The following is a 27,905-nucleotide window of genomic DNA, read 5'->3' as shown; positions in this document are numbered from 1 at the left end:
TCAGTAGAACTTCAGGTCGGCATCAGCAGCTAAACCAGCGTAGGGCCCTCCGGGTCCCATCCCCATGAGGAGGCGACTCCTGGAACTGAAGCTGGAGCCCTGGGCTCCACCCCAGCTGGTCCTCCATTAGCCAGTCTCCTGGTCTCCGATGAAGGAAGGTGGGAGGGAGGGAGGGTGTGAAGCCCTGTGGCTCCTTCCAGCCCCTTGGTTCAGGGCCCAGACATCGGGCTCAGCTCAGACCCGGGGCTCCATCCTGGTCACCTGCTCTGTGAAGGGGGCTCCCAGGGCCCCTCTGCCAGGTGGCTGAACGCCCTTGCTAGCTGTTTGCTGGTGGGCAGGCTCTTGCCACATCTCAGGTGAGGGGAGTGAAGCTCAGAGAAGGCAAGCGTCAGGCCTGCCCCGCCCCCCCCCAGCCTTCCTTTCTTGCAGTGTAACCAACCCGTTAATAGGGAATTTAACTGGCCACGTCCTTGGAATGTGACCCTGGACCAGGGGCGTGGCGTGGGGTAGAGGAATTTCCTTCCAGGCCCGACTGTCCACCCTCTGCCCACTGGGTGCAGGCGGGCGCCCCAGGGAAGCCTCTGAGTCGGGACAGGCCAGCGCAGCCGCGGTCCAGCCTCTCTGACCTGGTGGGGAAAGGGCGGGCTCTTGGGGAAGCAACTCGCAGGCGGATTAAACGGCCAGAAGCCCAGCCAGCTGTGGGTTTGGGGAGGGGCCCAGAACCGGGCCTGCCCTCCGGTCCACAGGTTATGGGATTGTGGCCGGGCGAGGAGCCCCGCTTCTTACCCCCAGACACATAACCACACTGCAGACAGGGGTCCAGAAAACACGTTTACCCGTACACTCGAGGTGGCCCTGGCAAGTCACAGTTCAAAGGCCCCTTCACTCAACAAACACCAAGCTCTGGGCTGCCCTGACCGGGGCAACCAGCTTGGGAAGTGTGGCACCAAAGGTGGTGGAGAGGGAGTGTAGAGAGGAAGGGCCCGGGCTGATACAAGGTTGAAGGTCACGAAGCTGGTGAGTGGGGGAACATCAGCCCTGGGGGCAAAGGACACTGGACAGACACTGAGGTGGGATGAACCCCAAAGTTAAGATTCAGATTATTTCCCGGCTGGCGTGGCTCAGGGGTTGAGTGTCGACCTATGAACCAGGAGGTCATGGTTATGCCCAGGTTGCGGGCTCGATCCCCAGTGTGGGGCATGCAGGAGGCAGCTGATCAATGATTCTCTCTCATCATTGATGTTTCTCTCTCTCTCTCTCTCTCTCTCCCTCTCCCTTCCTCTCTGAAATCAATAAAAATATATTAAAAATAAAAAAAGGTTCAGCTTATTCAGGGAGTGGGGGTGGGAGGAGTGTACACAGGTCACCATGGCCCCCTCTTCTCCCCTTCAAGTCTGGAGGCCCAAGGGGGCTCCAGGTGTCCCCACGGCGGGGCAGGAAGGAACCGTAGGTCCACCCGGCAGTGGCAGAGGCAGGATCCATAAATTAAAGGTTTTGGTTGAGTGAATGGAACGGAGGCCTGGCGCAGGCGGTGCGGCCGGCTGGGCAGCGGCGCTACTGGGTCCGCCAGGACGGGTGGGCGAACACGATGGGCCTCTTCTTGGCCCAGCGGGAGAACACGGCCTTCTCGGTGATGAAGCGGTGGGCGCTGCGGGGCGCCTGCTCGTGTGCCAGGTACATCTGACACTCGTCTAGCCGGCCCTTCTCGAAGTAGTGGTAAGGCACTGAGGGGTGGCTCTTCTCCCTGTGGGTGGGGAACAGGGACAGGTGTGGGCACCAGAGCTCTCCAGCCTCCTGGCAGACCCCGCACTGACCTCGGCCACCCTCACCAGGTACTCCAGGCTCCCGGGGTCCCATTCCTGTCCCAGGGCAGGCCGGGACAGAGGGAGGAGGAGGAGGAGGAGCAGGGCAGCTTATGCATCCCAAAGGCCAGCGTTTGATCCCCAGCTCCGCCTCTTGCAAGCTGGTTGGCTAGAGGGCAGAGGCATACCCTATAAGCCTCCATAAGCCATCTGTAAAATGGGAATGGTGATATCCACCTTGCATGCTGAGTCCACAGGTCAAAAAGACGAAGCCTACAGCCCAGCTGGCGTGGCTCAGTGGTTGAGCATCGACTTCTGTACCAGGAGGTCGTGGTTCAATTCCCAGTCAGGGCATATGCCCGGTTGTGGGCTCAGTCCCCAGTGTGGGGTGTGCAGGAGGCAGCTGATCCATGATTCTCTCTCATCATTAATGTTTCTTTTTTTTTTTTTTTTTTAATATATTTTATTGACCTTTTACAGAGAGGAAGGGAGAGAGATAGAGAGTCAGAAACATCGATCAGCCGCCTCCTGCACATCTCCCACTGGGGATGTGCCCGCCACCCAGGCACGTGCCCTTGACCAGAATCGAACCCGGGACCCTTCAGTCCGCAGGCCGACGCTCTATCCACTGAGCCAAACCGGTTCTGGCGACATCATCATTAATGTTTCTATCTCTCTCTCTCCCTCTCCCTTCCTCTCTGAAATATATTTTAAAATAATAATAAAATCAAATCAATGAAAACATATTTTTAAAAGAGTTGACGACTACGAAGTGCCTTGCTGGTGCTAGGCTCCTGGTAAGGAACCCCCATGGCCTGTGGCACCCACCACCTACTCGTTGGCATCATGCCCGTAGGTGTTCTGCCCAGGTGCCTCGGCAGAGGGCACACAGGCTCCTGCCAACTCACCCACGTGCTCAACAAATAAGTTCCAAAGAGAAGAGAGGGTGAAAGCATGGGACCTTCTCTGGACTTATTAGTCACAATAGTACTGAAACGGAATGATATCTAAAGTAAAAACTCGGATGTAATATGTCACGTACATGCACTCGGCCCCAATGTTGCAATAAGTACTCCTATAAGTTATTCTCTCTGGAAATGTTTGCATCACCTTCTGAAGAAGGTGTGATTGTTTTCTCTCTCACAATAAGGGAATGGAGGTGCTGGGAGGTGTGTGTCTGGCCTAAGGCCATACGGGCAGAGTGGAGATTGGCATCGAGCCAGTCCCAGGGGCCGGGCCCCTTCCCCCTGGGCACCAGCTCCAGGGATGTCCGTGCCTCCACCACCCACCCAGAAGCCCACACACCCTGCGCCCCACAGCTCCCAGGTCCTCCAGCGTGAGGCCCACGGTCCTCCCGGCCTCCCCAGCGCCCCTCCTGCCCCGGCCTGGCCGGCCTGACCTGCAGTAGCTGTCGCTGACCATCCCATAGACCGCGATCTCCTCGCATAGCTCCAGGGCAAGGATCATGGTGAACCAGCCGGTGCTGAGGAAGGAGCCCGACTGCCTCCTGGCAGGGAAAACACAGTTAGAACAAGGGGCTGGCGGAGGCCCTCGCCTCGGCTCTCTCAAGGCACAGCCCTGGCTACCCTCCCCGCTGAAGGCCACCCACCTTGACCCCCACAGAGGGGTCCTGGGGGAAGCCGGGGAGGGGACAGAGCCGGCCCGAGGTCTGCAGCAGGCAAAAGGCAGAGCTGGACACAAACCCAGATCTGTTCAACCCTCACCACCCACGCAGGGCGTGAGCAAACCTTCGGAAGATGGGAGGGGGCCCTGGCCACATCCTCTCTGGATCTAAGGGACAAAGCTTGGGGAGAGAGCAGGAGGCAGCAGAGCAGTGGTTGAAAGTGGGAAAGGGGGTGGCCTGGAGTCAGATGGTCTTTGATTCAAATCCTGTACCTGCTCTGGAGTGTCTGATTTGCTCATGAACCTCTCTGAGCCTCAGTGACCCATCTGTGAAATGGGGATAATTATAGGTGGCTATGGGGAGGGAACACTGTCAGCCCAGGAGCACTCCCATGCCTTTACTAGTTCACCGAACTCGGGACAAGACCTTCACTCACTCAGACACCAGCACTGGTTTCTCTCCCATCTGAGGGCCACTCACCTCCACCTCTAAGAGGCATTATGAGGTGGTTCATTCACTCAAACTGGACTCTGCCTACCCTCCTCTCAAAGGAGGAGGCAGCTGGGAGAGAACAGCTGAGAAGACAAGGCAACAAAGGAATAAAGAGTATCAGGTGGGAGGTATCATCAGATGGGGTGATCAGGGAGGGCTTCTCTGAGGAGGTGACATTCCACACAGGCCTAAATGGCAGGAAGGGGTTAGTCATGGGAGATTTGGGGGAAGAACACTGTAGGCAGAAGGAACGACGTATGCAAAGGCATGAAGGCGAGAACCAGGGTGGATATGCGAGGAAGCGCAGACGGCCAGTATGGCTGAAACAGGACAGGCAGGGGCCAAATCATACAAGGCTTGTAGGCCAGGGGAGGAGAGAAGGTGGAGTCTGGACTATATTCTCCATGGGAACCGAAGCTGCTGTGAGGTAGAGGGCAGGTGACTGAAGGGGTGAATTCACTGGGGTGGCTGGAGCGCACACTGTAGGATTCAGCAACACCAACGAGGAGGTGCTGCAAGGGCGTGGGGGGCGGGGGGACGGTGGCACCTGTGAGAGATTCAAGGTCCCATTGTGTGTGGCGGGTGATGGAATGAGGGGAGTTGGGTGGAAACCGGGGCGCTGCAACTGTATTTCCTGAGCTGGCGGGGTTGCGGGGGTGGGGAGGAACAGGTGTGTGGAGGAAGTGGCCGGGGTGGAGGGAAGAGCTCCCTGACTGCCCCACGCTGGTCAGTGCCCCTCTCCACCACCTCGAGCTATGTGATAATCTGATGAATGACAGTCTCTCTGATCCCCCTGAGAGGGCAGAGCCACTTCTGCCTCGGTCACTGCTGTCCCTGGCCACCAGGGAGGCCCCAGCAAGCAGGCCCAGCTCACCGGTTCTTGCCCGTCTCGTTCTGGAAGACCTGGTCGCAGTAGGCCATCATGCGCTCGGTGAAGGTGTACACCTGCAGGCCCGGGTACATCTTGGTGAGCTGCAGCAGCGTGCGGTAGGTGCGGCCGCCCAGTGTGCGGTCCATGTTCCGCCCCTGGCCCCACACCACATAGAGCGTGTCGCGGGCCTGCTGGAAGTAATGCGAGTAGTTCCGCAGCAGCAGCGGCACGGTCGTGTGCGAGATCACGCGCAGGGTGCTGCGCTGGCCCACGTCCGCCTCGAAGCCCACGGTGGGCGCCTGGTTCATGCGTAGCACGCACTCAGCACCGTCGATCTGGGTGCCCAGGCCTGAGCCCAGCATCTGGCCGGAGCTGGACACCACGGCACAGCTGTGGCATGGCCCTCGGACCAGTGGCTGCAGGGGGAGAGAGGGAAGGAGGGAGAGAGAGAGAGAGAGGGAGGTGAGGGCACATAACCTCCACTCTCTGCTTCCTCCCCCTAGAAACATCCACTGACCTCAATTGATCTCTGTATCAAAGTATCAAATTATTTTATCAACCCATTTTACAGATGAGGAAACTGAGGCTGAGCAGGTGGAGTGATTTTCCCAAGGCCATACCCACAGCAAGTGGCAGAGCTGAGGTTCTGGTTCAGAGCCCTATGCTTTTCATTAGCCACACACAGCCCTTGTCCCTACTGCTGAGGCCCCAACCAGCTCTTCATCGTGAATTCGTTAGTAGGGTTACATGAGCAAATATATATAAAGCACTTAGCACTGTGTCTGGCACAGGCTGGGTGCCATACATGTGTTTGTCACGTAAATATAAACTCCAGCTCAAAACCACTCTTAGTCACTCCTTCCTCTGCTGAGCCTCACTCATGTGTCCAGTTTAGTAAGTAAAACAGAGTCTTTAGCCCCGGCCGGTGTGGCTCCGTTAGTTGGGCGCCATCCCGGGCACTGAAAGGTTGCTAGTTTGATTCCCAGTCAGGGCACATGCCTGGGTTACAGCTCAATCCCCCACAGGGGGTCTGCTGAAAGCAGCCTATCCGTGTTCTATTCTCACATCGATGTTTCTCTCTCTCTCCCTTTCCCTTCCCCTCTCCCTAAAAGTCAATTTTTAAAAAGGTTTTTTTAAGCAGTCTTTAGTGTCCACAACAATGTTGGGAACCTCTGGTTCTGAGCCCGAATCCTGGCTCAGCCTGTTCCTAGCTGCATGGCCTGAGGCAAGTCATTCTGCCTCACTGACTCTCAATTCCCTTAGCAGGAAAACGGGGATACAAATAGCATCTACTTGACCAGGTTTTGAGGATTCAATTAAAAATGCCTGGAGAGCCCGGCCGGCATGGCTCAGTGGTTGAGCAGCCACATAAGAACCAGGAGGTCACGGTTTGATTCCTGGTCTGGGCACATGCCCAGGTTGCGGGCTCCATCTCCAGTGTGGGGCAGGGCTGATCAATGATTCTCTCTCATCATTGATGTTTCTATCTCTCTCTCCCTTTCTCTTCTTCTCTGAAATCAATAAACAATATATATATATAAATGCCTAGAGCAGCGGTTCTCAACCTGTGGGTCGCGACCCCTTTGGCGGTCGAACGACCCTTTCACAGGGGTTGCCTAAGACCATCCTGCATATCAGATATTTACATTACAATTCATAACAGTAGCAACATTACAGTTATGAAGTAGCAACGAAAATAATTTTATGGTTGGGTCACAACATGAGGAACTGTATTTAAAGGGCCAGAGGTTGAGAACCACTGGCCTAGAGAGCTATGGCACAGAATTAGGACACAATGAGGGTCCAACCCCCATCTCATTATCCCCCAAGAGGCAGAAGCTGAGCCAACCAGCCTGCAAATATTCACTTGGGGTCAGGGTTGGGGTCTCCCAGAACAGGGCTTGTTCCCCGCCCCAGGCCTCCGTGCCCTGCTGGGGGAAGGCGGTTTACGGAGGCCAGTAAAGACTATGGAACATTAATTCCAGTTGATAAAAGACACACTGTCATATCCCACTCAGGGACATTTCATATCTAACATGTTGCTTTAAGAACTCGTAGAACCATTTCCAGACCCAGCCATAAAGAGCAAGACTCCCTTCTTCTGCCCTCAGTTTAGCTTGTTCTGACAACTGGAGTCTGTTCAGATCCAAGGTCACAGCCAGCCCCAGGGGGTGTTCCGCTTGTTCCACAGTCTTTAAAATATTTAATTATTCCCTAATTTATAAAACCAGCCCCCGTGACAGTCAAGACTTGGATTTCCTGCTTCTCTGAACAAACCCAGAGGATCTGGCCACCCTGAGGCCACATCCCCATGAGCTCTGAGAGTCTGAAATGAACACTGGTCACGACCTTGGCAGGGTCCCCCCAGGCCACACCAGCATTTGCCCCCCCCCCCCCCCACCTGGCCAAACCTAGGGGGCACCCAGCTGAACCTTCATAGCAGCCCTACAGAGAGAGAAGCTACAACAACCATCCTTTACAGATGAGGAGGCAACAGACTCAGAGGAATGAAGACCCAAAATAGGTCTCCTCCAAGCCAGGGTCCCTGAGCGCACCTCCCTGCGACCAACACTCAGAGAGCCTCCAACTCAGAAATGGGCCTTTGAGAAACCGACCACGTGGGGCCACTGAAGTCAGGGTGGGGGTGTAAAGTGCTCTGACCTCGCCCGGCAGAGCTGGCATGGGGAGGTGGGTGCGGTTAGGGCAGGGGCACAGCTACCTCGGCATCCCTGTCTGTCCGTGAGAGGGACAGCTCTGGGTTGTCATGACCTTTCCCTGTGGCATCTCTATCCCCAGCAGCAACCAGCACAAGGCGAGGCACATTCAAGGCGCCAAATACACACTTGTTGAACGAGCGGCTTGTGTGTCCACGGGTAAATCTGAAGATGCACACAGCGCGCCTCTCAGCAGGACGCTGAGCTGTCTGTCCGTCTCCCCGCTGGAACAGGAGCTCCAGGAGGCCAGCCACCCCCAGCACGCAGCTGACAGCAGCCAGGTGATATTTGTTGAATTAAAAAACCCATTTCCTCAGCATGGAGCAGAGTGCAGAATCTCGGAGGGAAGGCGGGGGAGGGTGGGTGAGTGGGGAGTAATCAACCAAGAACCTTGTATGTATATATGCATGGCCCATGGCCACAGACAACGGGGTGGTGAGGGCGTGGGGGCGGGGGGTGCTGGAGGGGTCAATGGGGGGAAAAGGGGGACATATGTAATACAACAATAAAGAATTATTTTTTTAAAAAATTTTTAAAAATCCATTCCTCTTAGAAATTGGGGCTCAGAGAGGTGAAGTGATTGTTCAACACCACACAGCTGGTGAGCAGAGGCGCCCAGCCAGGTCCAGGCTGCCCTGGCAGGAGCCCAGGTCTCACTACCCTGGCATCCTTGGCCTGCCCCCGACATGCTGCCTGGCTGACTCACCTTCCCATCTGGCACTCGGCTATATCCACTGAAGTGCAGGGGCCCTGGCGCCGTGGGCCTGGAGTTGGAGAGGTGGGGGCCCAGGCAGGAGGCCAGGCAGAAGGGCAGGCAGGCCCAGAAGCACAGCAGGATATAGGCAGCAGAGAAGCCCGCAGAGCACAGGATGACGAGCAGGAGCCGACCCTGGGGAGACAGCGGGCATAGATGGGGATGTGGGCAATACAGGAAAAGTAGGAGGATGGCGGCATAGGCAACGCCCACACTCACCTCCTCCCACAACCACATTAAACTTACAACTAAAATACAGAACAACCATCATCCAGAACCGCTGGAAAGCTGGCTGAATGGAAGTCCTACAACTAGAGAAGTAAAGAAGAAAGCACATTGAGACTGGTAGGAGGTGCAGAGGCGCGGAACGGGCTCACATGTGCCACTTTTTTAATTGGAAGAGAGATTGTCTCAGCAGAGGCTGCCTGGAGGAGCAAGGGGTCCCAGCCCCACACCAGATTCCCAGCCCAGGATTCCACAGCTGGGAAAAGAAGTCCCTACAGGCAGTAAGAACTACGGCTGTAAAAACCAGTGTGGCTGTAGCCGGTTTGGCTCAGTGGATAGAGTGTCGGCCTGCGGACTGAGGGGTCCCAGGTTCGATTCCGGTCAAGGGCATGTGCCTGGGTTGCGGGCACACCCCAGTGGGGGATGTGCAGGAGGCAGCTGATCGATATTTCTAACTCTCTATCTCTCTCCCTTCCTCTGTAAAAAATCAATAAAATATATTTTAAAAAACCAGTGTGGATTGGGGCTCAGTGACACGGAGGTTACTGAGCTGTTCCTCTTAAAAGGCCGGCACACAAACTGAACTTACAAGGCCCTGCTTCCTCTGAGCTCCAGCACCAGGGCGAGGCTTTGGGGAAACCAGACACATACAAGGAGGAACTGTATTGTCTGGCATCGGGGCAGGAACTCAGAGGCGGCTTTCTCCCAGACGGAGGTGCTCACAGGGATCATTGTTCCTATGCTGGCACCTCCCCGGTCACAGGGCTGACTGGCAGCCATTTCCATTTGCTCTGCCCTGGTGATTCCTTAAGACCCCTCCTCATCCAATTTATAACCCCACCCCAACCTGAAAGCAGCAGCTTTTGCATATGAATGGCCTGTCCTTGCTCAGGCTAAAATCTGAAACAAGCTGCAGCTGGGTCAGGGAGCCCCAAACTTATCAATAAAAGGCCCAAGGCCAGCACCAGCATCAACCTGCCTTGCTTCACAGCTAGGCCTCATCCAGGCACTTCCAAACCTGATACAAAGAGGAGGAATCTGCAGATTTCTCTGTAGCTCCTGCTGGGTGGCCCCAGGCAATGGCTGACTTTGCACCTCCCTGGAGACCCAAGAGCCAGTGTACCCAGTGGTCAGTGTCAGACCATACCAGATGACAACTCTACACATCCATAAGCAACACACTCAAGGGGCAGACTCAGTGAGCACCAAAGCCCCACTGAAGCAAGTCCTGCTCCATAGGGGTGTCTCCTGCATAGCAACTCTCCCATCACAGTTACAGCTGGTCCTCACAGCCAATTGGCCTGGAGGTCAATTCCTCCCAGTGACACCAATAGCAATCAAGTCTCAACTACAACAAGACTGTGCTCACAGCCCACAAAGGGGTGCACCTAGAGCTCCCAGCTCAGGTGACTGGGGAGGCTGAGCCACTGCGCCCTATAGAACACCTACTACACAAGGCCACTCTACCAACTCAAGGAGACATAGCAGCTCTACCCAATACATAGAAACAAACACAGGGAAGTAGCCAAAATGCAGAGACAAAGAAACATGTCACGAATGAAAGAAATGGAAGAAAGCAAAATACTGAATATAGAATTCAAAACCACGGTTACAAGTTTACTCAAGAATCTTCTACAAACTTCAAAAATCTTCCATTTCCAAAAAAAAAAAAAAAAAGGAAAAATTTAAGCATACACTGACTGAAATAAAGAATAATATACAGGGATTCAATAGTAGAGTAGAGGATTCTGAGAATCAAATCAACGATTTGAAATATGAGTAAGCAAAAAACACCCAACCAGAAGAGCAAAAAGAAAAAAGAAACCAAAAATATGAAGATAGTGTAAGGAGCCTCTGGGACAACTCCAAGCATACCAACATTCACATTATGGGGGTGCCAGAAGAAGAGAGAGAGCAAGATATTGAAAACCTATTTGAAGGAATAATGACAGAAAACTTCTCCTACCTGGTTAAAGAAATAGACTTACAAGTCCAGGAAGCACAGAGAACCCCAAACAAGAGGAACCCAAAGAGGACCACACCAAGGCACATCATAATTAAGATGCCAACGGCTAAATAAAGACAAAGAGAGATTCTTAAAAGCAACAAGAGAAAAGCAGTTAGTTACCTATAAGGGAGTACCCATACGACTGTCAGCTGATTTCTCAACAGAAACTTTGCAGGCCAGAAGGGAGTGGCAAGAAATATTCAAAGTGATGAATAGCAAGAACCTACAACCAAGATTACTCTACCCAACAAAGCTATCATTTAGAATTGAAGGTCAGATAAGAGCTTCACAGACAAGAAAAAGCTAAAGGAGTTCATCACTATCAAACCAGTATTATATGAAATGTTGAAGGGTATCCTTTAAGAAGAGGAAGAAGAAGAAAAAGGTAAAGATAAAAATTATGAACAACAAAGTGACAACAAATACATATCTATCAACAAGTGAATCTAAAAATCAAATTAGCCCTAGCCGGTTTGGCTCAGTGGATAGAATATTGGCCTGCAGACCAAAGGGACCCAGGTTCGATTCCAGTCAAGGGCACATACCTTGGTTGCAGACTCCTCCCTGGCCCAGGTCTGGTCAGGGCGCATGCAGGAGGCAACTAAATCTGTCTTTCTCTCATATCAATATTTCTCTCTGTCTTTCTCTCTCTCTTCCACTCTCTCTAAAAATCAATGGAAAAATACCCTCAGGTGAGCATTAAAAGAATAATAATAGGTGGAACAATAAATTGATGTCTCTCTCAAATAAAAAAATAAAAATAAATAAATAAATAAAAATCAAATTAAACAAATGAGAAATCCAATGAACAGAATAAACTGGTGAATAAAATAGAATCAGAGGCATGGAAAATGGGACAGACTGAGGATTTTCAGAGGGAAGGGGGGGTGGGAGGATGGAAAGAGATTAAACAAAGATCTTATATGCATATATGTATGGTAATACATATCCTCTACTCTACAAGGCCTGGGGTGAGGTGGGAACCAGGTGGAGGAGGGCAAGGGGGGGGGAGGGGGGGAAGAGGGACATCTATAATAATCTCAACAATAAAGATTTTTAAAAAAAATTTTTTAATAAATAAATAAGGTGGGGATGTGGGTCCCTGGGGTTCCTAGAAGCTTCTATAGGGGGGCTTTAACCCAGCTTCATGGGTCCAAACTCCAGCTCAGTAGCTCCTAGAACATCAGCAGAATCTAAAGTCTCCATTAACCAGGACTTCCTCTGGGCTGCCAGGCTCAGGGCACAAGAGGCTCTGGAGAGAAGCCTTATGTTCGATGAAAGGGATTTGAGTGACGTGTGTAACTCAAATCCATACAGCTAGAAAACAGTGCAGTGAGACCTCAAACCCAGGCTGCAGAGCCCATGCTCTTAAGCAGAAGCCGAGGTGCACTGTGCAGCCTGGGGTACGTCTCTCCACCTCTCTGGGCCTCTACAAAATAGGGGCGAGTGTGAACTTCCAGCGGTGGAAGTGCTCGGTATACTGTGAAGTACGTGCACATGAGGACAGGAGAGTGCCCCTCAGCAGTGCAACCAGCCCCCTTCAGACCCTGGACTGTGGCTGCCAGGATGGCCATCCTCCACCCGCTCCACCCGCTGATTCAGTAGCAGTCCGCCAGGCTGATGATCATGATCTGGGTCAGCAGTCTAGGTGAGTAGGGAGGTCAAGGAGGGATGTGTGGGAAGTGTCATTCAGGAAGTGGTTGCCCTGGCCGGGTAGCTCAGTTGGTTAGAGCATCATCCAATATGCAAGGTTGCAGGTTCGATCCCTGGTCAGGGCACATACAAGAATCAATCAATGCCCTTGCCGGTTTAGCTCAGTGGATAGAACTTTGGCTTGTGGACTAAAGGGTCCCCGGTTAGATTCCAGTCAAAGGCACATGCCTAGGTTGCAGGCTCGATCCCCAGTAGGGTCCATGCAGGAGGCAGCCGATCAATAATTCTCTCATCATTGATATTTTAAAAAAGAATCAATCAGCCCTGGCCGGTTTGGCTTAGTGGATAGAGCGCCGGCCTGCAGACTGAAGGGTCCTGGGTTCAATTCCGGTCAAGGGCACATGCCTGGGTTGTGGCTTGATCCCCAGTAGGGGTCATGCAGGAGGCAGCCAATCAGTGATTCTCTCTCATCATTGATGTTTCTATCTCTCTCTCCCTCTTTCTTCCTCTCTGATATCAATAAAAATATATAAATTTTTAAAAAGAATCAATCAATGAATGCATAAATAAGTGGAAGAACAAATCAATGTTTCTCTCATTCTCTTTTCATCACTCACTAAAAATCAAAAAAGTAAGAAAGACAAATGAAGGAAGGAAGGAAGGAAGGAAGGAAGGAAGGAAAAGAGAAAGAAAGAAAGAGAGAGAGAGAGAAAGAGGGAGAGAGAAAGGAAGGAAGGAAGGAAGGAAGGAAGGAAGGAAGGAAGGAAGGAAGGAAGGAAGAAAGGAAGGAAAAAAAAAAAGAAAGATTGATTCAATAATTGAAAGCTGCTGTCCAGGGGCTCTGCCTCCAGAAACCATGTACCAAAGGCCACTTGAACTAAGAAGCCCTACTGGGGGGCTAGCCCTGCCATCAGAATTGGTGAAAGCCCCAACCAAGCCTTCAAGGAGGGGCTGCCCAGTTTGGATAGGGGGGTGGGTCATGACCCAGGGCCGCCATCCTGTACTGGGCTACCATGGTCACCACCTGTGTCTCTCTGGACTCTGATTTCCTCCGAGCCTGCCAAGGCACAGGTCCCTCAGCCACCTGTCAGGAATCGCCTAAGGGCTGGCTGGTGCTCTTTAAAACCAGAGGTGGAAAAGCAGTCCCCCCATTCCCCCAGGACTATCTCCATGAAGCACAACTTTTTCTGCCCACAAACCATATCAGCTTCTAAAAATAAATCTCCGTGTGGCCAGCTGGGGGGTGGGGTGGGGAATGTCCAGCCACTGAGTACTCAGGCTGCCGGGCATCTGGTGCCCTGTGCACGAGGGACCAGAGACCTCCATTCAGGCAGTGCTGGTTGACCCCCCAACATCCAGGGCTCTCTCCCACCTGGGGGCTCCTGGGTCAAGTCAGGACCAGCTAAACGGAACTGTCACACCATAGCCCACTCCCACCCCGGGTGAGCTCCAGGGTGCTCCATGGAGATAGTACTATTATCTCCACGTCACAGGGGAGAGGGGCCAGGCACTGAAACCACAGAGAACGCCGCCTGTTTGGGCCACACAGCCCGCTGGGTCAGAGCCCGCCCTGAGGCCAGGCTGCCCTTCTCCCCAGCTCAGTGGGTCAGAGTGAGTCAGGCCTGGGGTGTGCGAGGCTCCTGAGGCTGCGGTGCCAGGGCCACCTCCAAGTCCCCGTGAGCTTTCCTTTTTCCCACTTACCGGAGCCTTCATGCTGTGGCTGCCGCTCAGCAGCAGGGGGGCTGCTGTCTCCAGGCCTGGGAAGGGGTGGGAGCCAGGCACCTGTCAAGACCCAGAAACTCAGGGCTGGGTCCCAGGCCTCAGAGGAAACTTCCCAGGGAAACTGAGGCAGGGGAGGGTACTGGCCGGGGTCAAGGCAAATATCTTCTGAAAATCGAAGTCCCCAAACTCTAGGCAGCGCTGTCCCCAAACTCTAGGCAGCGCTGTCCCCAAACACCAGGCAGCGCTGTCCCCGTCCTTTGAACACTTCCACCAACCCAAATCCCATTGTGCAAATGAGGAAGGAGAGGCAGAGAGGGGGAACCCCGGGCTCAAGGTCACCCTTCGAATCTGGGTCAGATGGACCCAGGAGCCAGGCGCTCCGACTCCCACCCACCCTCCACCTCACTACCCGCGGGGCATGCAGAGGCCTGGGGAGACAGGAGGATTTCCGCCCCTCTACCCGTTTCCACCGCTCCCTCCCCCCGCCGAGCGCTAACCGCGCGGGCAGGTTGGGACCCGCCGGCTGCTCTTGATCCGCTGCTCGGAGCTCCATGGCCCGCAGGCCGGGTGAGCCTGGCTGGAACCCCGGGCCTCGGGGCACAGGGGGCGCCCCTGCCACAGCTTTGGCTGCTGGAAGGCGAAAGTACGCTGCCGGCGGCGGGGGCGGGGTCAGCGACTCCCGGGCGGAGACTGGGGCGGGGCGGGGCCAGAGCGACGGGGGCGGGGTCAGCAAATCTCGGGCCGAGACGGGGGCGGGGCCTGGTGGAGTGGGCGGGGCTACGAGCCCGGCCAGGGCTGCTTGGGCGGGGCCTGCGGTGCCAGTTGCCAGGCCTTCGGGGGATGAAGGCGGGGCCTGCGGGCGGGAGCCGGGCCACAGCACCCGGGGTGGTGTCTGAGCTGAGCATCCGCCCCCATCTTTTCCGTCCAGCCACATTTGTCTAAGCTCCTGCCCAGCTCGGGCTGAGCGGCCCACAGAGGAAAGTCTTTCAGAACCGCTCAACCGTGGCTGCCTGGCCGTCTGGACTTGAGCTTCTCCATTTCTGAAACTGGGGAGTCGGTAGGAAAATTAAACAGGGGCTTGGGGTCAGGCAGCCCTGCGTTTCAGGGTGGTAGGGTCGTCAGTAAAATATGGGACACCCAGTGTCTTTGGAATTTCAGATAAACAACAAATAGTTAAAAATCTGAAATTCCAACGGCACTGGTGTCCTGCATTTTCTGTGGCAACCCTACTTGGACGGTCTCTGATGGTGTGACCTTCACCTGAGCCTCAGGACTGCTCTGTGAGTGGGGTCATAGCACTTGCCTCCCTCCTAGTGAGATAGTGCAGGACGGCCTGTGGCAGTCAGGCCACCCCTGGGCATCTCACTCCAGATCCAGGGCTCTGACCACCACCTTCACTGCCCAAAGCGCCTCCAAATCCAACACAACTCAGTCCAGGCCCCTGCAGGTGCTGAAACGTGTCCCATCTGAAGGCTCAGTTGGGGTCCCTTACAGATTTCAAACCCAAGTGCCTTCAGGGGTCAGATATGGGACAATAGGGCGGGGTGGGCCTGTGGTGAAGTGGAAAGCATACTTTCCAGTTAAAGTGTTGTTTTTACAAAATACTTCATGGTCCTGGAAGCTCATTTTACCACCCCCACCACACCCCCCACCCTCCGCGGGTCCTGGCCTGGGCACCAGCCTGTGCTCTTGCTCTGGCCCCATTTCAAACTCCACGTTCTGGTGTGGGTACAACCCAGGGTATTCACGTTGGGTATCTGCACTCAGCTCAGTAACTTTTCAAGGTTCCCCTGCTCTGGGTGCAAAGCCACGTCCCCCAAGCTGGTGTTCCAGGCCTCTGGGTCTCTCCCCATCCTCGCCCTGGGCACACCTCTAGGCCAGTGGTCCAGGTTCAGCCTCTCTCTGTGGCCTGTCATTCACACAAGGCAAGGCGCACAGCGAGTCCCCAAACCAGAGCCCTTCAGCCTCTCCCTGGTCTTCCTCTGTCCAGTTTCTGTTCTCATAGACCCAACCCCTAGGGGACAATGGTGAGAAGTTCCTTCATCACCCACATTGGCTGGTGAAGTGACAATTCCTCCCCCAAAGAGGCAACTCCCTCCTCGCTAGGGCCACGTGGAGACAGGGACATGCCCAAATGACCTGGGCTCCCAGAGCAGGTGAGGGCCCGACATCCACAGACGGACACTGGAATCCCGTCCCCCAGTTTCAGATGAAGCTCTTTAATTTGCTTTTGACAGAAGCCTACTCCCCTTACCCCGGCCAAGGCCCTGCAGTTTGAACTCCTGACTCCCACTTAATCACCATCCACCCACCTCGGTCACCTTTCCAACCCCCAATCACACTGAGCTCTTTTCTAGCTCAGGGACTTTGCATTTGCTATTCCTCTACCTGGACTGCTCTATTCACGTGGCCAGCTCCTTCTCATTCAGTTCAAATGTCACCACCTTGGCAACCACTCTACCCAACACTGCACCCCCATCCCTCCTGACCCACCTTGATTTATCTTTTTCACGTACTTGTCACACTCTGAAATCATCCTGTGTGGTAACTGGTTTTCTTGCTCACGGTCTACCCACCTATTTATTATACCCTAAGCTCTGTGTGAGCACTCAGGCCAGTCATGTCCTCAAGGCATTTCCAGCACCTGCACAGAGCCCAGCACCTACAATGTCTGTTGAATGAGCAACTTAGGGGAGTTAAGAGTCTGGGCCCTGAGAGATCTGGGACAAGGCATTTCCCTGTCCAGCGTCAGGCCCTGCCTCAGCTCGTTGCCAGAGACCCAAAGGGAGTGAGGGGCTGAACCATCCTTATCTAGGACTCTGGGGCTCGGACTCAGCCGTGTGGATACAAACCCCAGGGAAATGTGGGCCCAGCTTCCTGCTGTGCTGCCCGACCACCAGGAGTTTCCACAACCCGCCCACCTCCCGGGAGGGCAATGAGCTGCACACACCCGATGTCTCAACTTCCTGCTGAGTCAGAACCAGAAAGTCTCCATGGCTTGTGCTGGCTCAGGCAGGTTGTCACCCAAGGCCACCCAGGTATCTAGGGGGGATGTCAATTACCTATCTATAGCTACATCTAGATATATCTGTATCTGTATCTAGATCTATATCTCTACCTCCAGGAACCACACTCCAGTTCTGCAACATAAGCTTTCCCTTTCCTCCTCCTCCCCCATCAGCCATTTTTCTTCCTTTTCTCGGAAGGCCAGTGGAATAGCAGTGTTTGGTGTAGCTGAGCGGCTTTCCCAAGTCATCCAGTCCTGGGGGCCAGCTCTTGGCCCACACAGCTCCCCACCCACCATACTGTCCCCACCCACTCTCAACACCAACCACTGGGAAATGTTTCTTTATTCCAAACTAGAGGCCTGGTGCATGAAAATTTGTGCACTTGGGGTGGGGGATGTCCCTCAGCCCCGCCTGCACCCTCTCACAGTCCAGGACCCCTTGGAGCAGCGGTTCTCAACCTGTGGGTCGCGACCCCTTTGGTGGTCGAATGACCCTTTCACAGGGGTCGCCTAAGACCATCCTGCATATCAGATATTTACATTACGATTCATAACAGTAGCAACATTACAGTTAGGAAGTAGCAACGAAAATAATTTTATGGTTGGGTCACAACATGAGGAACTGTATTTAAAGGGCCAGAAGGTTGAGAACCACTGCCTTGGAGGATGTCTACCTGCCAGCTTAGGCCTGCTTCTCAGGGGATCAGGCCTAAGCTGGCAGTCAGACATCCCTCTGGCAGCCTGGGAGCGCTCGGGGGATGTCTGACTGATGGCTTAGGCCCGCTCCCCGCGGATATCCCAGTCGGACATCCTGGCTTCTGGCTGAGTAGTGGGAGCACACTGACCATCAGGAGGTAGCTCCTATATTGAGCGTCTGCCCTGGTGTTCAGTACGCATCATAGTGACCAGTCGTTCCCCATCGTTCCTGGTCAATTTGCATATTACCCTTTTATTACATAGGATGTCAGGCACTCTCTCACCCCAGCCCTTTGCTGTGCCCTTAGCCCGTTACCCTCCCAGCACCTGACAGTTGACTCTTCTGATCTCAGTTTAGAGATTAGAAACAACCCCACCCATCAACTACTGAGGTGGGGGGCCTTCCCTGAGCTCCATGGCCCCATGGTCCTTCACAAGGCTTTGTTACACCAGGCCGCTTTTGTCACCGCCTCTCACCCCCACCCCAGACTGAGTTCTGTGAAGGTGAAATCTGTGCTCCACTCCCAGGCCCCAAAGCCCAGCCTGTCACATAGCAGGTGCTCAATAAATATTTAATGCTTTAATGAGGTCCATTTTCATCCTTCCATCTCACAGATTAGACCGCGGAGGCACAGAGAAGGTTAACACCTTGCCCTGGTCACACAGTCAGGCCCCAGAGCAGCACTAGAGGATAGGCCAGCTTGGGCACAGTCGGATTGGACTGAGGTCAGAGGCCGGCTGGAGTCTCCTGGAGGAGGGAGAAGGAATGGTCAGGGGCTGTGCAGACACTTTGCTTCTCTGCTCCTGGTGATGTCTGTTTGGCAAGGGCCCTTGGTCTGCCCACCATCCCTACCCCCACTTCTCAGATGAGAAAAGTGACTATCAGAGGAGGGCAGAGCTTATGCAAGATCAACATAGTGCTTCCCAGAGCTGCAGGCCCCCCAATACCCCACCTTCTCCTACCTGCATCCTTAAAGGGCCCTCCTTGAGCCAGGGGCAGGGGATAGGGAGGCCTGGAGTTCCGGGGCTAGCCTTGCCACTTACCCGTGCATATGCCCCTTAAAATCTCTGGGCCTCGGTTTCCCCATCTGTACGACAAAGGGCCTGGGCTGGAGCCTTCAGCCTCCCCCGTTTCTGAGAGCATGAGGACAGGGCTGTGGGAGCTGGTAAGAATACAGGCTCCTGAGTCCAAAAGGCGCAGTCGAGTCCTGGTTCCAGCATTTACTGCTGAGTGATCTTGCTCAGTCCCTTCACCCCATGAGCCTCCATCTCATGGTCTGTGAAAAAAGAGAATAATAGCATTTTTTTTTTTTTTTTGAGGATAAAATGAGCTAATATGGCGAGTCCCTGGCAAAATACCAGCCAGGCACAGCATCACCATTAAATAAGGTTGTCATATTAGTTGGAGAATGCTGCCCTCTGGAGGCCCGCTGGAGGAACAGCAGGCTGGGGGAGCCCGACCAAGTTGGCACATGCATTCCGGGCCTGTGCCCATTGTCCAGATGGGGAGAGCGCGGCCCCTCGCCGGTCACTCGGTGTGCGCCTCCACCCACTGGCAGAGGCGACGGGCGTAGAGAGCCGGGCTGACGGTGGAGAAGGCCCGGTTGGGGTAGCGCAGCGCCTTCCACAGGTACTCCAGTCGCTTGCGGAGCCCGTAGACGGTGGCGAGGTCCACAAGGCCCAGGAAATAGCGTTGCTCCGGGCCGTCCAAGATGTGAAGGGCGTTGGGGCCATCAGGCAGCAGCCGAAGGTTCTGTGCTCCCGGCTCATCCAGGCTCTGTACCCCTTGCACAGACCTAGGGGCCAACAGAGGGGTGAGGCTACCACCGCCTTCAGGGGCTCCAGCCAGCTGACCCTGTAAGCGTGGCCAGGCTGCCCTTGGGTGGCGCTCTGCCCTAACCCTGTGCTTCCCTTGCTCATTTTCACACCTCTGAGCGCCAGGCCGGGGAAGTCAGATCAACTGAGTAAAGTGTAATTAATGGTCTAGAGTTGCACTGACCAATATGGAGCCACTTGGGAAATAAGCCAATGAGAGGCAAGTCCCGCCCAGGCATCGACCAGTCAGAACTCAGCGGTCTAGAAGCCCAGTCAGGGCGCTGGTATCTGCAGTGCCAAGGTAATAGGGATGATGGAGAGATGGAGATGGGGGTGGGGGTGGGGTAGGAGTATTTTTTAAAATATATTTTTATTGATTTAAGAAAGGAAGGGAGAGAGAGAGATGGAAACATCAATGGTGAGAGAGAATCACTGATCCGCTGCCTCCTGCACGCCTGTGTGGGGGCAGGTATTTTGAATGAGGGGCTGGGAACTGGTGGGGGGGGGGGGGGGGAATGGGACAATGGCTATTTACCAGCCAGCACAGATTGTCTCAATATAACAGCCATTATATGCAAACTCGGACTTACTGGTTGAATACAGCTGGGTTTAAGTACCAGCTGGAGGTAGAGGGCAAGGGAATGGCTGATGGGCAGACTAGCTTGGATGGGCAGACTTTGCGGGGGGGAGGGGGTTCTGGCAGGAATTGCACCCTCTGGTCAAGATGTGCCCAGCCCAGCCCATCCAAAGGGCCTGGGGAGCCCTTATCCTGGATTCGGCTCAAGCTCACCCATCGAAGGTAAGGGGTGGGGATGAGAAGCTGACGAGTGGGTGTCCTTTCTCACTCCTCTTTTCCACCCGCCAGATCAATGAACTTATTACCTTAAAGTGCCTGTCTTAACCCTACATAATTCTGTTCAACCGCAGAAGTGGGTCTTGGATTGAAATCCAATTACACAGCCCAGTACTGCATATAAGCATAATCAATGGACACAGACAACAGGAGGCTGAAGGCCTGTGCGGGGGGGGGGGGGGTGGGGGCGGGCTGGGAGATGTCAATGGCGGGAAAAGGGGACATATGTAATACTTTCAACAATAAAGAATTTTTAAAATAGCCAAGTACTAACATGAACCCTCAGAAGTCGTTCTATGTCACTTCCCTCCTCTGAGCCTCAGTTTTCACATCTCTAAAATGGCAATAAGCCCACTTTAATGAGGCCATGGTCAGCATGCAAGGAGTGACAATTACTATTACAAAGGAAGAGCAACATGATGGTGATGCCAATGGTGATGACCTCGGGGCCCTAGAAGTGGGATGACTGGGTGAAGAGCTAAGCGCTCTCTCTGAGACGATTAAATTGGTCTGAAACCTGAAAACTAGGCAGAGTCTTCGAATCCAGACTGAAGCCCTTGTCCAACTGACTCTCACCTGTTCTTTCTCCTGCTGTGGTCCACCTGTGCCCATTACACCTGCCAGCCTGGCTTCTCCACCCTCCACCCTCCACACACACACACACACACACACACACACACTGCACTTTCCAGTCTTCAAGTCTTTGCCTATTCTGTCTCCCACCTCACCCACTGCCTGTCTGTTTCTCCATCTCCCATCACCTCACTCTTGCCAGTGCCCCTGGGGGGCCTACCTGGCTGTGCGGAAGACGAGGCTGCTGCCCGGGCCCCTCTCGTCCTCCTGCAGGTGCTGGGAGGCCATCAGGAGGCTGTAGTCCAGCAGGTTGAGGTCCCGGAGGAAGGCGGTGTCCAGCTCCATCTGCCGGAGGAGCCAGCTCCGCTGGGGCCCTGAGGGAGCATCAGCACCCGCCTGAGTGCCCGGCGTGTGCGGGCAGTGCTGAGGCTCCACACCCACCTGCCCCAAAGGGTAGGTGTCATTACTGCCCCATGTAACAGATGAGGACACTCCCCTGCAATCTGCCTTGGCCAACTAGCTGGTAAATTGTGGAGCCGTTTGAACCCGAATCTGGGTTCTTAACGACTTGGACAGAGGGCTGTGCCAAGGACACCCTCCACCTTCACCCCGAACGGAGGCAGAGCAGGCAGTGACGGCTCCGCGGCTCACCCAGGTCGATGGTCTTGCCCTGAAAGTTGAGGTCCTTCAGCACCAAGACCAGGGGGCTGCCCTCAGGGGCCGGCTCCACCCAGCGGCTCACCTCGCAGCCCTTGATGTCATACCTGGAGGCAAGGATTTGGGGGACACAACAGAATTCAGCTTTCCGCAGACTTGGGACACACGGGGACTCTCCCAGGTAACAAGACAGGAGCTCCCACTGGTGACTGTCCAGATCCGCAGCACAACCCCTTCCTCTCTCCCTGGGCCTCGGCTTCGCCATCTACCTGGGGAGTGTGGCTGCCTCCGGTGGCTCATTCCGAGCAGGGCAGGACCCAGGCCCTGCGAGGCCAACTCACCTCTCGGCGATGCGGCCGGCGGGGTAGAAGACGCTCTGCATGATGATGAAGTATTTCTGGGGACGGGGTAGGGAGTGAGGAAGGACAGGATCTCCCCCGCAGCCACCCCTCCAGCCCCGGCCCCTGCCTCGGCCTCACCCACCTTCTTGCCCCGGGCCACCCGCAGGCTGTGCACTCCTGGAAGGGGACAGGGCACCAGGTGAGGGGCCCCAAACTCTGCCGTCCGGGGTCCCTGGGGCCTTGGTCCCAGCTCCAGGCCACGCCTCCTCAGTGCCGTCGCATCCCGAGCCCGTCCCTCCAGCTGCGCCCCCAGACCCCTTCCTCAGCTTGGGTCGTGGTGCGGACTCCATCCACCTCTAGACTCAGCCCCAGAGATGCCGGGTCTGGCATGGCCTCGCCCACATGCCCTGCCCAGGACTGTCCAATCCCAATCCCAATCCCACCCTTTGGGCCCCGCCCGCCGTCCCACCTGCCCACTCCCTGTCCCTACCACCCTGCACAGAACTCTGCGGGCAGTCGGGCAATTGGATCCGCCTCTAGTCCAGTCCCAACCACCTGGCTAGGCTCAGATACCCCATGCCCGCATTCTGGAACATCCCCACTCCCTGAACCCCTTCCCTTCCTCCCCCCACCCCCCAGTGTCAGGTCCCTGGCCCGTCCTACCCAGCAACCGCGCCAGTAGCGAGTGCGGGTGCCGCTGCAGGTGCTGCAGGTAGCGGGGCAGGTGGGCGAGCAGCGCCCGCACCTCCCTGCGCCCCAGGGTCTTCAGGAAGAAGCGCTGGTCGTGGCTGGTGCGGGGGCAGGGAGAGGTCACTCTAGGCCGGGCTGGAGGGTCCCACAGGCTCCCTGACCCTCCTGTCCATGTGTGGCTCTGTCTCCCCAGGGCCAGGCCCTTGCCCTCAGCCTCTCCTCTGACCTGGCTGTTCTATTTCTCTCCCCAAATGCCACCCTCCACCCTGGGACACCACTCCCACCCTGCCCCACCCCTGCTGCCCGCTCACGACAGGAAGAAGCTGGCGTTGCTCTTGGAGGTGCTGAGGAACTGCAGGTAGGGGCCCCCGGGCCCCAGGGCGGCCTGATAGTCCTCCTCGGCCAGGCCTAGGGAGTGGCGCAGCCAGGCGAAGGCAGGGCCAGCCAGGGTGCCCAGCTCGAAGCCCTGCAGGAGAGGAAGAGCAGCCCCAGAGTGTCCACCGGGGTCCCGGTGTTGGCCCACCGGGGTCCCAGTGTGTGCAGTTGGGCCTGGTGCGGGACGGTCAAGGGAGCCACACCCTCTGGAAGGCCGTGAGGCTCCGTACCCATGGGGGAACTGAGGAGAGGGAACTAAGATGGCATCCGCCCCTCCCTGCACAGTCTGAGGCTTCCTACCTTGTGAACCTGGGTCAGGACCTCGGAGAAGTCGTCCTCAGTGGGCAGCCCCTGCAGGGAGGGGCAGAAGGCTCAGAGCAAGTCTCAGCCCCCGCCCCCTGCCGCCAGCCCCAGGATCTCCAAGCAGCCGTACCTGGCCTCCCCCCTCCCCCCAATTTGATTCCTGAGTTGGGCAGATGGGGGCTGCAGACCCTCTCAGGCTGCAGGAGGATGAGAGAGTGACCTGAGGCAGGTCCCGGGCATGACTCCTCCACAGCTGGGTCCCCAACACCTGGCACATTCACCCAGACACACACATTGGCTAAATGCAGCTGGATGTCATCCGAATAAAAGAGGATGGCCTTGAAGGCCTGCCTGACTCAGCCTGGGAGAGGCAGGATCAGAGAGGGCTCCCTGGGGGAGGTGACCTGCAAGCTGAAATCTGACGGGCAGTGGAGAGGAGGAGGAGGGTGCTCCTAGCAGTGGGAACTACGTTGGTGGTCACCAGGAAGGGAAGGAGGGCCCGAGGGGCTTAACTGAGTAAGAGAGGGATGGAGGGTGAATGAGGCTGGACAGTTGATCCTGAGGCCATGATGAGTACTGGGGAGCCATGGGAGATTTTCAGCAGGTACTGAGGTCAGATTGTGATTTTCAGCAGAGGATGAGATTTAGAAGATGCCCTCTGGCTCCTATACTCTCCCTGGACCCCTAGGTCCCTGTGCCTATGGGATGTGGTCACACTGTGCGCGCACACACAAACAACACACATGCTCACCGGGCCCGTCCAGTTGCTGAGCTTGCAGTTGAGCAACGCTTTCTGCTGAGCCAGCCTGGCCCCAGCCTGAGCTCTGGGGAGGATGGGCCATGCTGGTGGGGTGGAGTGGGGTCCCTTCTCAACCATACACCCTGGCAGAGGTGGGGGCCTCAGAGACTAAGGCATACAACCCCCTCCCCCAAATTCATTATACATTACACAGATGGGGACCCTGATGCCCAAAGAGAGGCAGAGGCCCGCCTAGAATTACACAGCAACCACCCGGGTCAGGGTGTCCTCACATCCCCAACACATCCTGCACTTTCTGGCTTCCTGGCCTCAGCCCCAAGCCTAGACTGTCCCTCCCTCCCTACACCAAGCCCCTGATTTCCTCCCCGTATAGCCTTTCTGATCCCCAACTCTGCAGTAGCGAAACAGGGCCGCGGCCCGGTCTTGCCATCGGTGCACAGAGCAGATTGGCCACTCACCCTGGGCGGGTGGTCCATGGAGACCTGGGTGGCAGCCCAGAGCCCCGCCTGCATCATACACGTCAACCGGTGCAGCTCATGTCCCGGGCTGATCTCAAACAGGCCGAGGCGCAGCTGCTTGTCTCGTAGACGCCAGAGCAGGCCCCGGCGGCCAGAACGCGAGGTGATGGCTTTGCATCCGGCCTCTGGGGAGGGGGCCAGGACCTGGTGGCAGAAGGCACAAGAAGCATTGAGCATGTGGCAGCATCACAGAGGGGAAAGACATGGGTGTGAGTGCCACCTCCACTACTTTGAGCCCTCCTCTTAGCTCGCTCTGCCTCAGTTTCCTCGGTTGTAAAATACGGCTAATGCTGGTACCCAGCTCATTAGGCGCTATGAGGGCCCGCACAACCCCTGACGTGCAGTCAGCATCCAAAACAGAGTGATGGTTATCATTAGCAGTAAGTCAGAGCATGCAGTTCTGCAGCCAGACCTGGCCCCAGACATCCTCTCACCAGCTGTGTGGCCTTAGGTAAGTCCCCTAACCTTCGGGGCCTGGTGTTCTCATCTGCAGAACGAGAACTATAACATCGCGGCAGATATTAGCTGCTGTTACTGTTGAGTTTGAGCTCTGTGCACAGGGACCCTTGATAGGAGCTGTGATGCCAAGGGATTCAGCCAAGCACCAAGTACTCCACTCATCTATGCTGAGCTCCTCCAGGCCAGCTCGGAAGATCAGCACGAAGCTGAGATCAGCCGCTAACCGTCCGTAGTGGGCACCCACCATGTGACCAGCCCTGGCTGAGAGCTTGACCTCCTAAGAGCCCTACGAAGGAGAAGCTTTTACTATCATCTCCATTTTCCCTGCGAAAAAACTGAACAAATTCTCGGGGGATCCCTGCCAGACTTTCCCTTCATACCTGCGGTTCCCACGTGGGGCGTGTCCTGGTCCCCGCCCAGTGGACCCCGCCTGAGCTTGGATGGGGGTGTGTCCACCCCGCCCGGAGAGGAGGGGAGGCCCGGCTCCTACCCACTAACCCTTCCCTCTCCTCTCCTCTCTCGGGTCCGCACCTACCTCGTGGGGCCCCGGGCTCGGGGCTGCCATGGCCCCCGCAGCAGCTTCCCGGGCTCTGGCCGCATCCCCCGCCGCCCGGCCGCCCCGCCGCCCCGCCGCCCCGCCGCCCAGCTGCAGGAGCCAGGCCCCGCCCCTGCTTCTGGAACGACCAATCGCGCATTGTCGTTCACGGCGGCACCCAATCGGAGCTGGAGTCTCCGGCAGTCGCCTGCTGGTCCCGCCCCCGGAGCTGCAGCATCCTTTGGCCAGCGGTGCAGGGCGGTTGGGGCCGCGACGCAGTGTCAGGGTCCCTGGGAGGGAGGACACCCCCCTTCTCCCCAGGGGTGGAGGACTCGGGCGCCGCTTGGGAGGGGGGTGAGCTAGATACAGTCCCGCCTACCCACTCGGGCGTGAAATTCCCATCAACCCGTCTTTCGGGTGAGGAAACCAAGGTCTAGAGAGAGAATGACTACCAGCCCTCGGGGTCACACACGGAGTCTGGGGCATGCCTTTATCCAACACATGTGTTTTATCACACATTATGGGCCAGGAGCCGTGCTAGGCCCCGGGATTTAGTGGTGAATGAGAGGAACACAGCTGCCAGCGAGATATTTGAAAGCATAAAACTGGGTGATGTCACTCTCTTGCTTAAAGCCTTCACCCCTCCCCGTGGTCCCAGGCCCTTCTGCCCACTCTCCAGCCCCATCCCAATATACTCTCCCTCCACCCACCGCACAGCCACAGGGATTCCCCGCTCTTCCTTAGCCACCAAAAACTTCCACACCTCGGGGCTGTTCCCTCTGCTTGAAATCCTTTTCCTCAGACTTCCATTTCCGTATTCCTTCCTGCACCTTGGTCGAGATTATATATATATTTGATTTCAGAGAGGGAGAGGGAGAGACAGAAACATCAGTGATGAGAATCACTGACTGGCCGCCTCCTGTATGCCCCCTACTGGGAATCGAGCCCACAACCCGGGTGTGTGCCCTGACCAGGTGTTGAACAGTGACCTCCTGGTTCATAGTTCGACCCTCAACCAATGAGCCACACCGGCTGGGCCCCTCTCCTCATTCTTGATCACATGACCTTGTTTTATTTTCTGTCAGAGATTGTCTTGTTCATTTGTTTACTAAATCTCCTCCTAGAAGGGGGTACCAGCGCCAAGCATGGTGTTTGATAAGTTTAGGTTGAACCAATGTGAGTAGGATGTGCAAAGGGCCTCGGTGAGTCCCAGGAAATGAAAGGCCAGCATGGTAGTGGGTGGAGTGAGTGAGCAAGCAGTGCAGGTTCTTGTTGGCCATGTAGGGAGAGGGGTGGGGGCTCGGAGAAGCACTGAGAAAGATGCTCAAATACTTTTAGTTGTTTTTTTTTCTAAGAATAGTTTTTATTTTGAGAGGGAGAGAAACATCAATGTGAGAGGGTAACATCAATTGACTGCTTCCTGCATACCACCCACCAGGGATTGAGCCCACAACCTGGGCATGTGCCCTGACTGGGAATCGAACTGGCGACTTTCTGGTGCATGGAATGATGCCCAAATGAGCCATACTGCCCAGGGCTGCTCAGTTGTCTCAAAAAGGTCACTGATTGTCATTCAGTCAATCTGGGGGCGGGGGGCAGAGAGGATAAGGAAGCCCTCCGTGATTTAGGGCAGTGGTGGCTTTGCACCCAGAAGGTGGCTGGGTGTGTGTTAGAATTGACAGGATTTGGGGTCTTGTGGGTGGAGGCAGGGAGGAAAGCCAAGGCTTCTGGCTGGGGTCAAGGACACAGGATAATGACAGTCATGAGAGGGAGCAGGGAATGGGGGGCGGGGGCAGTCAGATTGGGGGTGGGGTGTCTGAGAATTCAGATGACAGGATGAATCTGAGGTGCCACTACATTGGATGGTTACATTAGGTGGGTGGCTGGTGCACGTGCAATACACAGGGGCCAGGTGAGCAGCTCTTCCTGGTCTGGAAGACAAGGAGAGGGCAGGACAGGTGAGCCTATAGTTGGCCTTTGTTCTGAAAATGACACCACCACTAACTGGAGGAAGAGTGAAAATTCAAGGTGTGATGGATGGAGGCTTGCATTAGGCACTGTGACTGGGAGAACTGGCTGTCCAGAGGGATTGCTGGGGAGCTAGGGCAGGGCCTGTGCCAGATTAATCAACCTGAACACAGTGGAACCAGCCCTACCCTGGCTCAGTGCTACACTAAGTAGGGCTGCTGGTACAAGAGATGGACAACAGGTTTGGGCTTCTAGGGGACTGGGCTGAGGGTCCCTAAAATACTAGTGCCTGCTGGCTGGGCTGACACAGGGGAGGTGTGCTGAGGCTGCTGTGGGGTCTGGCAGGTTGCCATGCCTCCACGACTCCCCAGCCCCGAGCTGCAGGGGTTGGAACCACACCTGTCCCAGTTCCAGCTTTACCGTGTGTCCAGCACAGGGATGATCCAGGAGGGACTGAGGTACTCATTGCACAAACCAGGGTCTCCTGACC

The 27,905-nt window shown here is 55.6% G+C and overlaps 2 protein-coding genes across 5 annotated transcripts; both read right to left on the bottom strand.

The window, feature by feature from the left end:
- Positions 1–818: 818 nt before the first annotated feature.
- ST6GALNAC4 (ST6 N-acetylgalactosaminide alpha-2,6-sialyltransferase 4) lies at positions 819–14,487 on the bottom strand. 3 transcript variants are annotated; one of them, XM_070430025.1, is made up of 6 exons: positions 14,363–14,487; positions 13,845–13,925; positions 8,210–8,392; positions 4,793–5,205; positions 3,202–3,309; positions 819–1,744 (listed from the first exon to the last, which is right to left on the bottom strand). In XM_070430025.1, the coding sequence occupies exons 2-6, from the start codon at positions 13,854–13,856 to the stop codon at positions 1,555–1,557; spliced, it is 906 nt and encodes a 301-aa protein (XP_070286126.1). In that variant the 5' UTR covers positions 13,857–13,925; positions 14,363–14,487; the 3' UTR covers positions 819–1,554. The 3 variants fall into 3 exon arrangements, with proteins under 3 accessions (XP_070286126.1, XP_070286128.1, XP_070286129.1); XM_070430027.1 differs by lacking the exon at positions 8,210–8,392; XM_070430028.1 differs by lacking the exons at positions 8,210–8,392; positions 13,845–13,925.
- A 3,552-nt stretch (positions 14,488–18,039) lies between these two features.
- On the bottom strand, positions 18,040–25,502 carry PIP5KL1 (phosphatidylinositol-4-phosphate 5-kinase like 1). 2 transcript variants are annotated; one of them, XM_070430023.1, is made up of 11 exons: positions 25,448–25,502; positions 24,394–24,597; positions 23,173–23,223; positions 22,809–22,963; positions 22,471–22,595; positions 21,950–21,984; positions 21,808–21,863; positions 21,461–21,573; positions 21,030–21,183; positions 18,613–19,364; positions 18,040–18,316 (listed from the first exon to the last, which is right to left on the bottom strand). In XM_070430023.1, the coding sequence occupies exons 1-10, from the start codon at positions 25,475–25,477 to the stop codon at positions 19,097–19,099; spliced, it is 1,191 nt and encodes a 396-aa protein (XP_070286124.1). In that variant the 5' UTR covers positions 25,478–25,502; the 3' UTR covers positions 18,040–18,316; positions 18,613–19,096. The 2 variants fall into 2 exon arrangements, with proteins under 2 accessions (XP_070286124.1, XP_070286125.1); XM_070430024.1 differs by lacking the exons at positions 22,471–22,595; positions 23,173–23,223; positions 24,394–24,597; positions 25,448–25,502 and having other exon boundaries at positions 18,042–18,316; positions 22,809–22,854.
- Positions 25,503–27,905: the final 2,403 nt, after the last annotated feature.

This window comes from Myotis yumanensis, unplaced genomic scaffold, assembly GCF_028538775.1.
Source record: "Myotis yumanensis isolate MYYU_CA2020_CCGP unplaced genomic scaffold, mMyoYum1.0.hap1 SCAF_12, whole genome shotgun sequence".
NCBI lineage: Eukaryota > Metazoa > Chordata > Mammalia > Chiroptera > Vespertilionidae > Myotis > Myotis yumanensis.
The sequence above is the reverse complement of the archived record's forward strand: the minus strand, read 5'-3'. Positions and strand labels throughout refer to the sequence as shown.

Coding starts and splice junctions, on each gene's coding strand:
- PIP5KL1 (XM_070430023.1), bottom strand. CDS start 25,477: ATGGCAGCCCCGAGCCCGGGGCCCCACGAG. Junction 22,596..22,808: donor AACGCCAGCTTCTTCCTGTC/GTGAGCGGGCAG, acceptor CCCCCGCACCAG/CCACGACCAGCGCTTCTTCC. Junction 21,985..22,470: donor GCTACTGGCGCGGTTGCTGG/GTAGGACGGGCC, acceptor GTCCCCTTCCAG/GAGTGCACAGCCTGCGGGTG.
- ST6GALNAC4 (XM_070430025.1), bottom strand. Junction 5,206..8,209: donor GCCGAGTGCCAGATGGGAAG/GTGAGTCAGCCA, acceptor CTCCCCCTGCAG/CCACTGGTCCGAGGGCCATG. Junction 3,310..4,792: donor AACGAGACGGGCAAGAACCG/GTGAGCTGGGCC, acceptor TTTCCCTGCCAG/GAGGCAGTCGGGCTCCTTCC.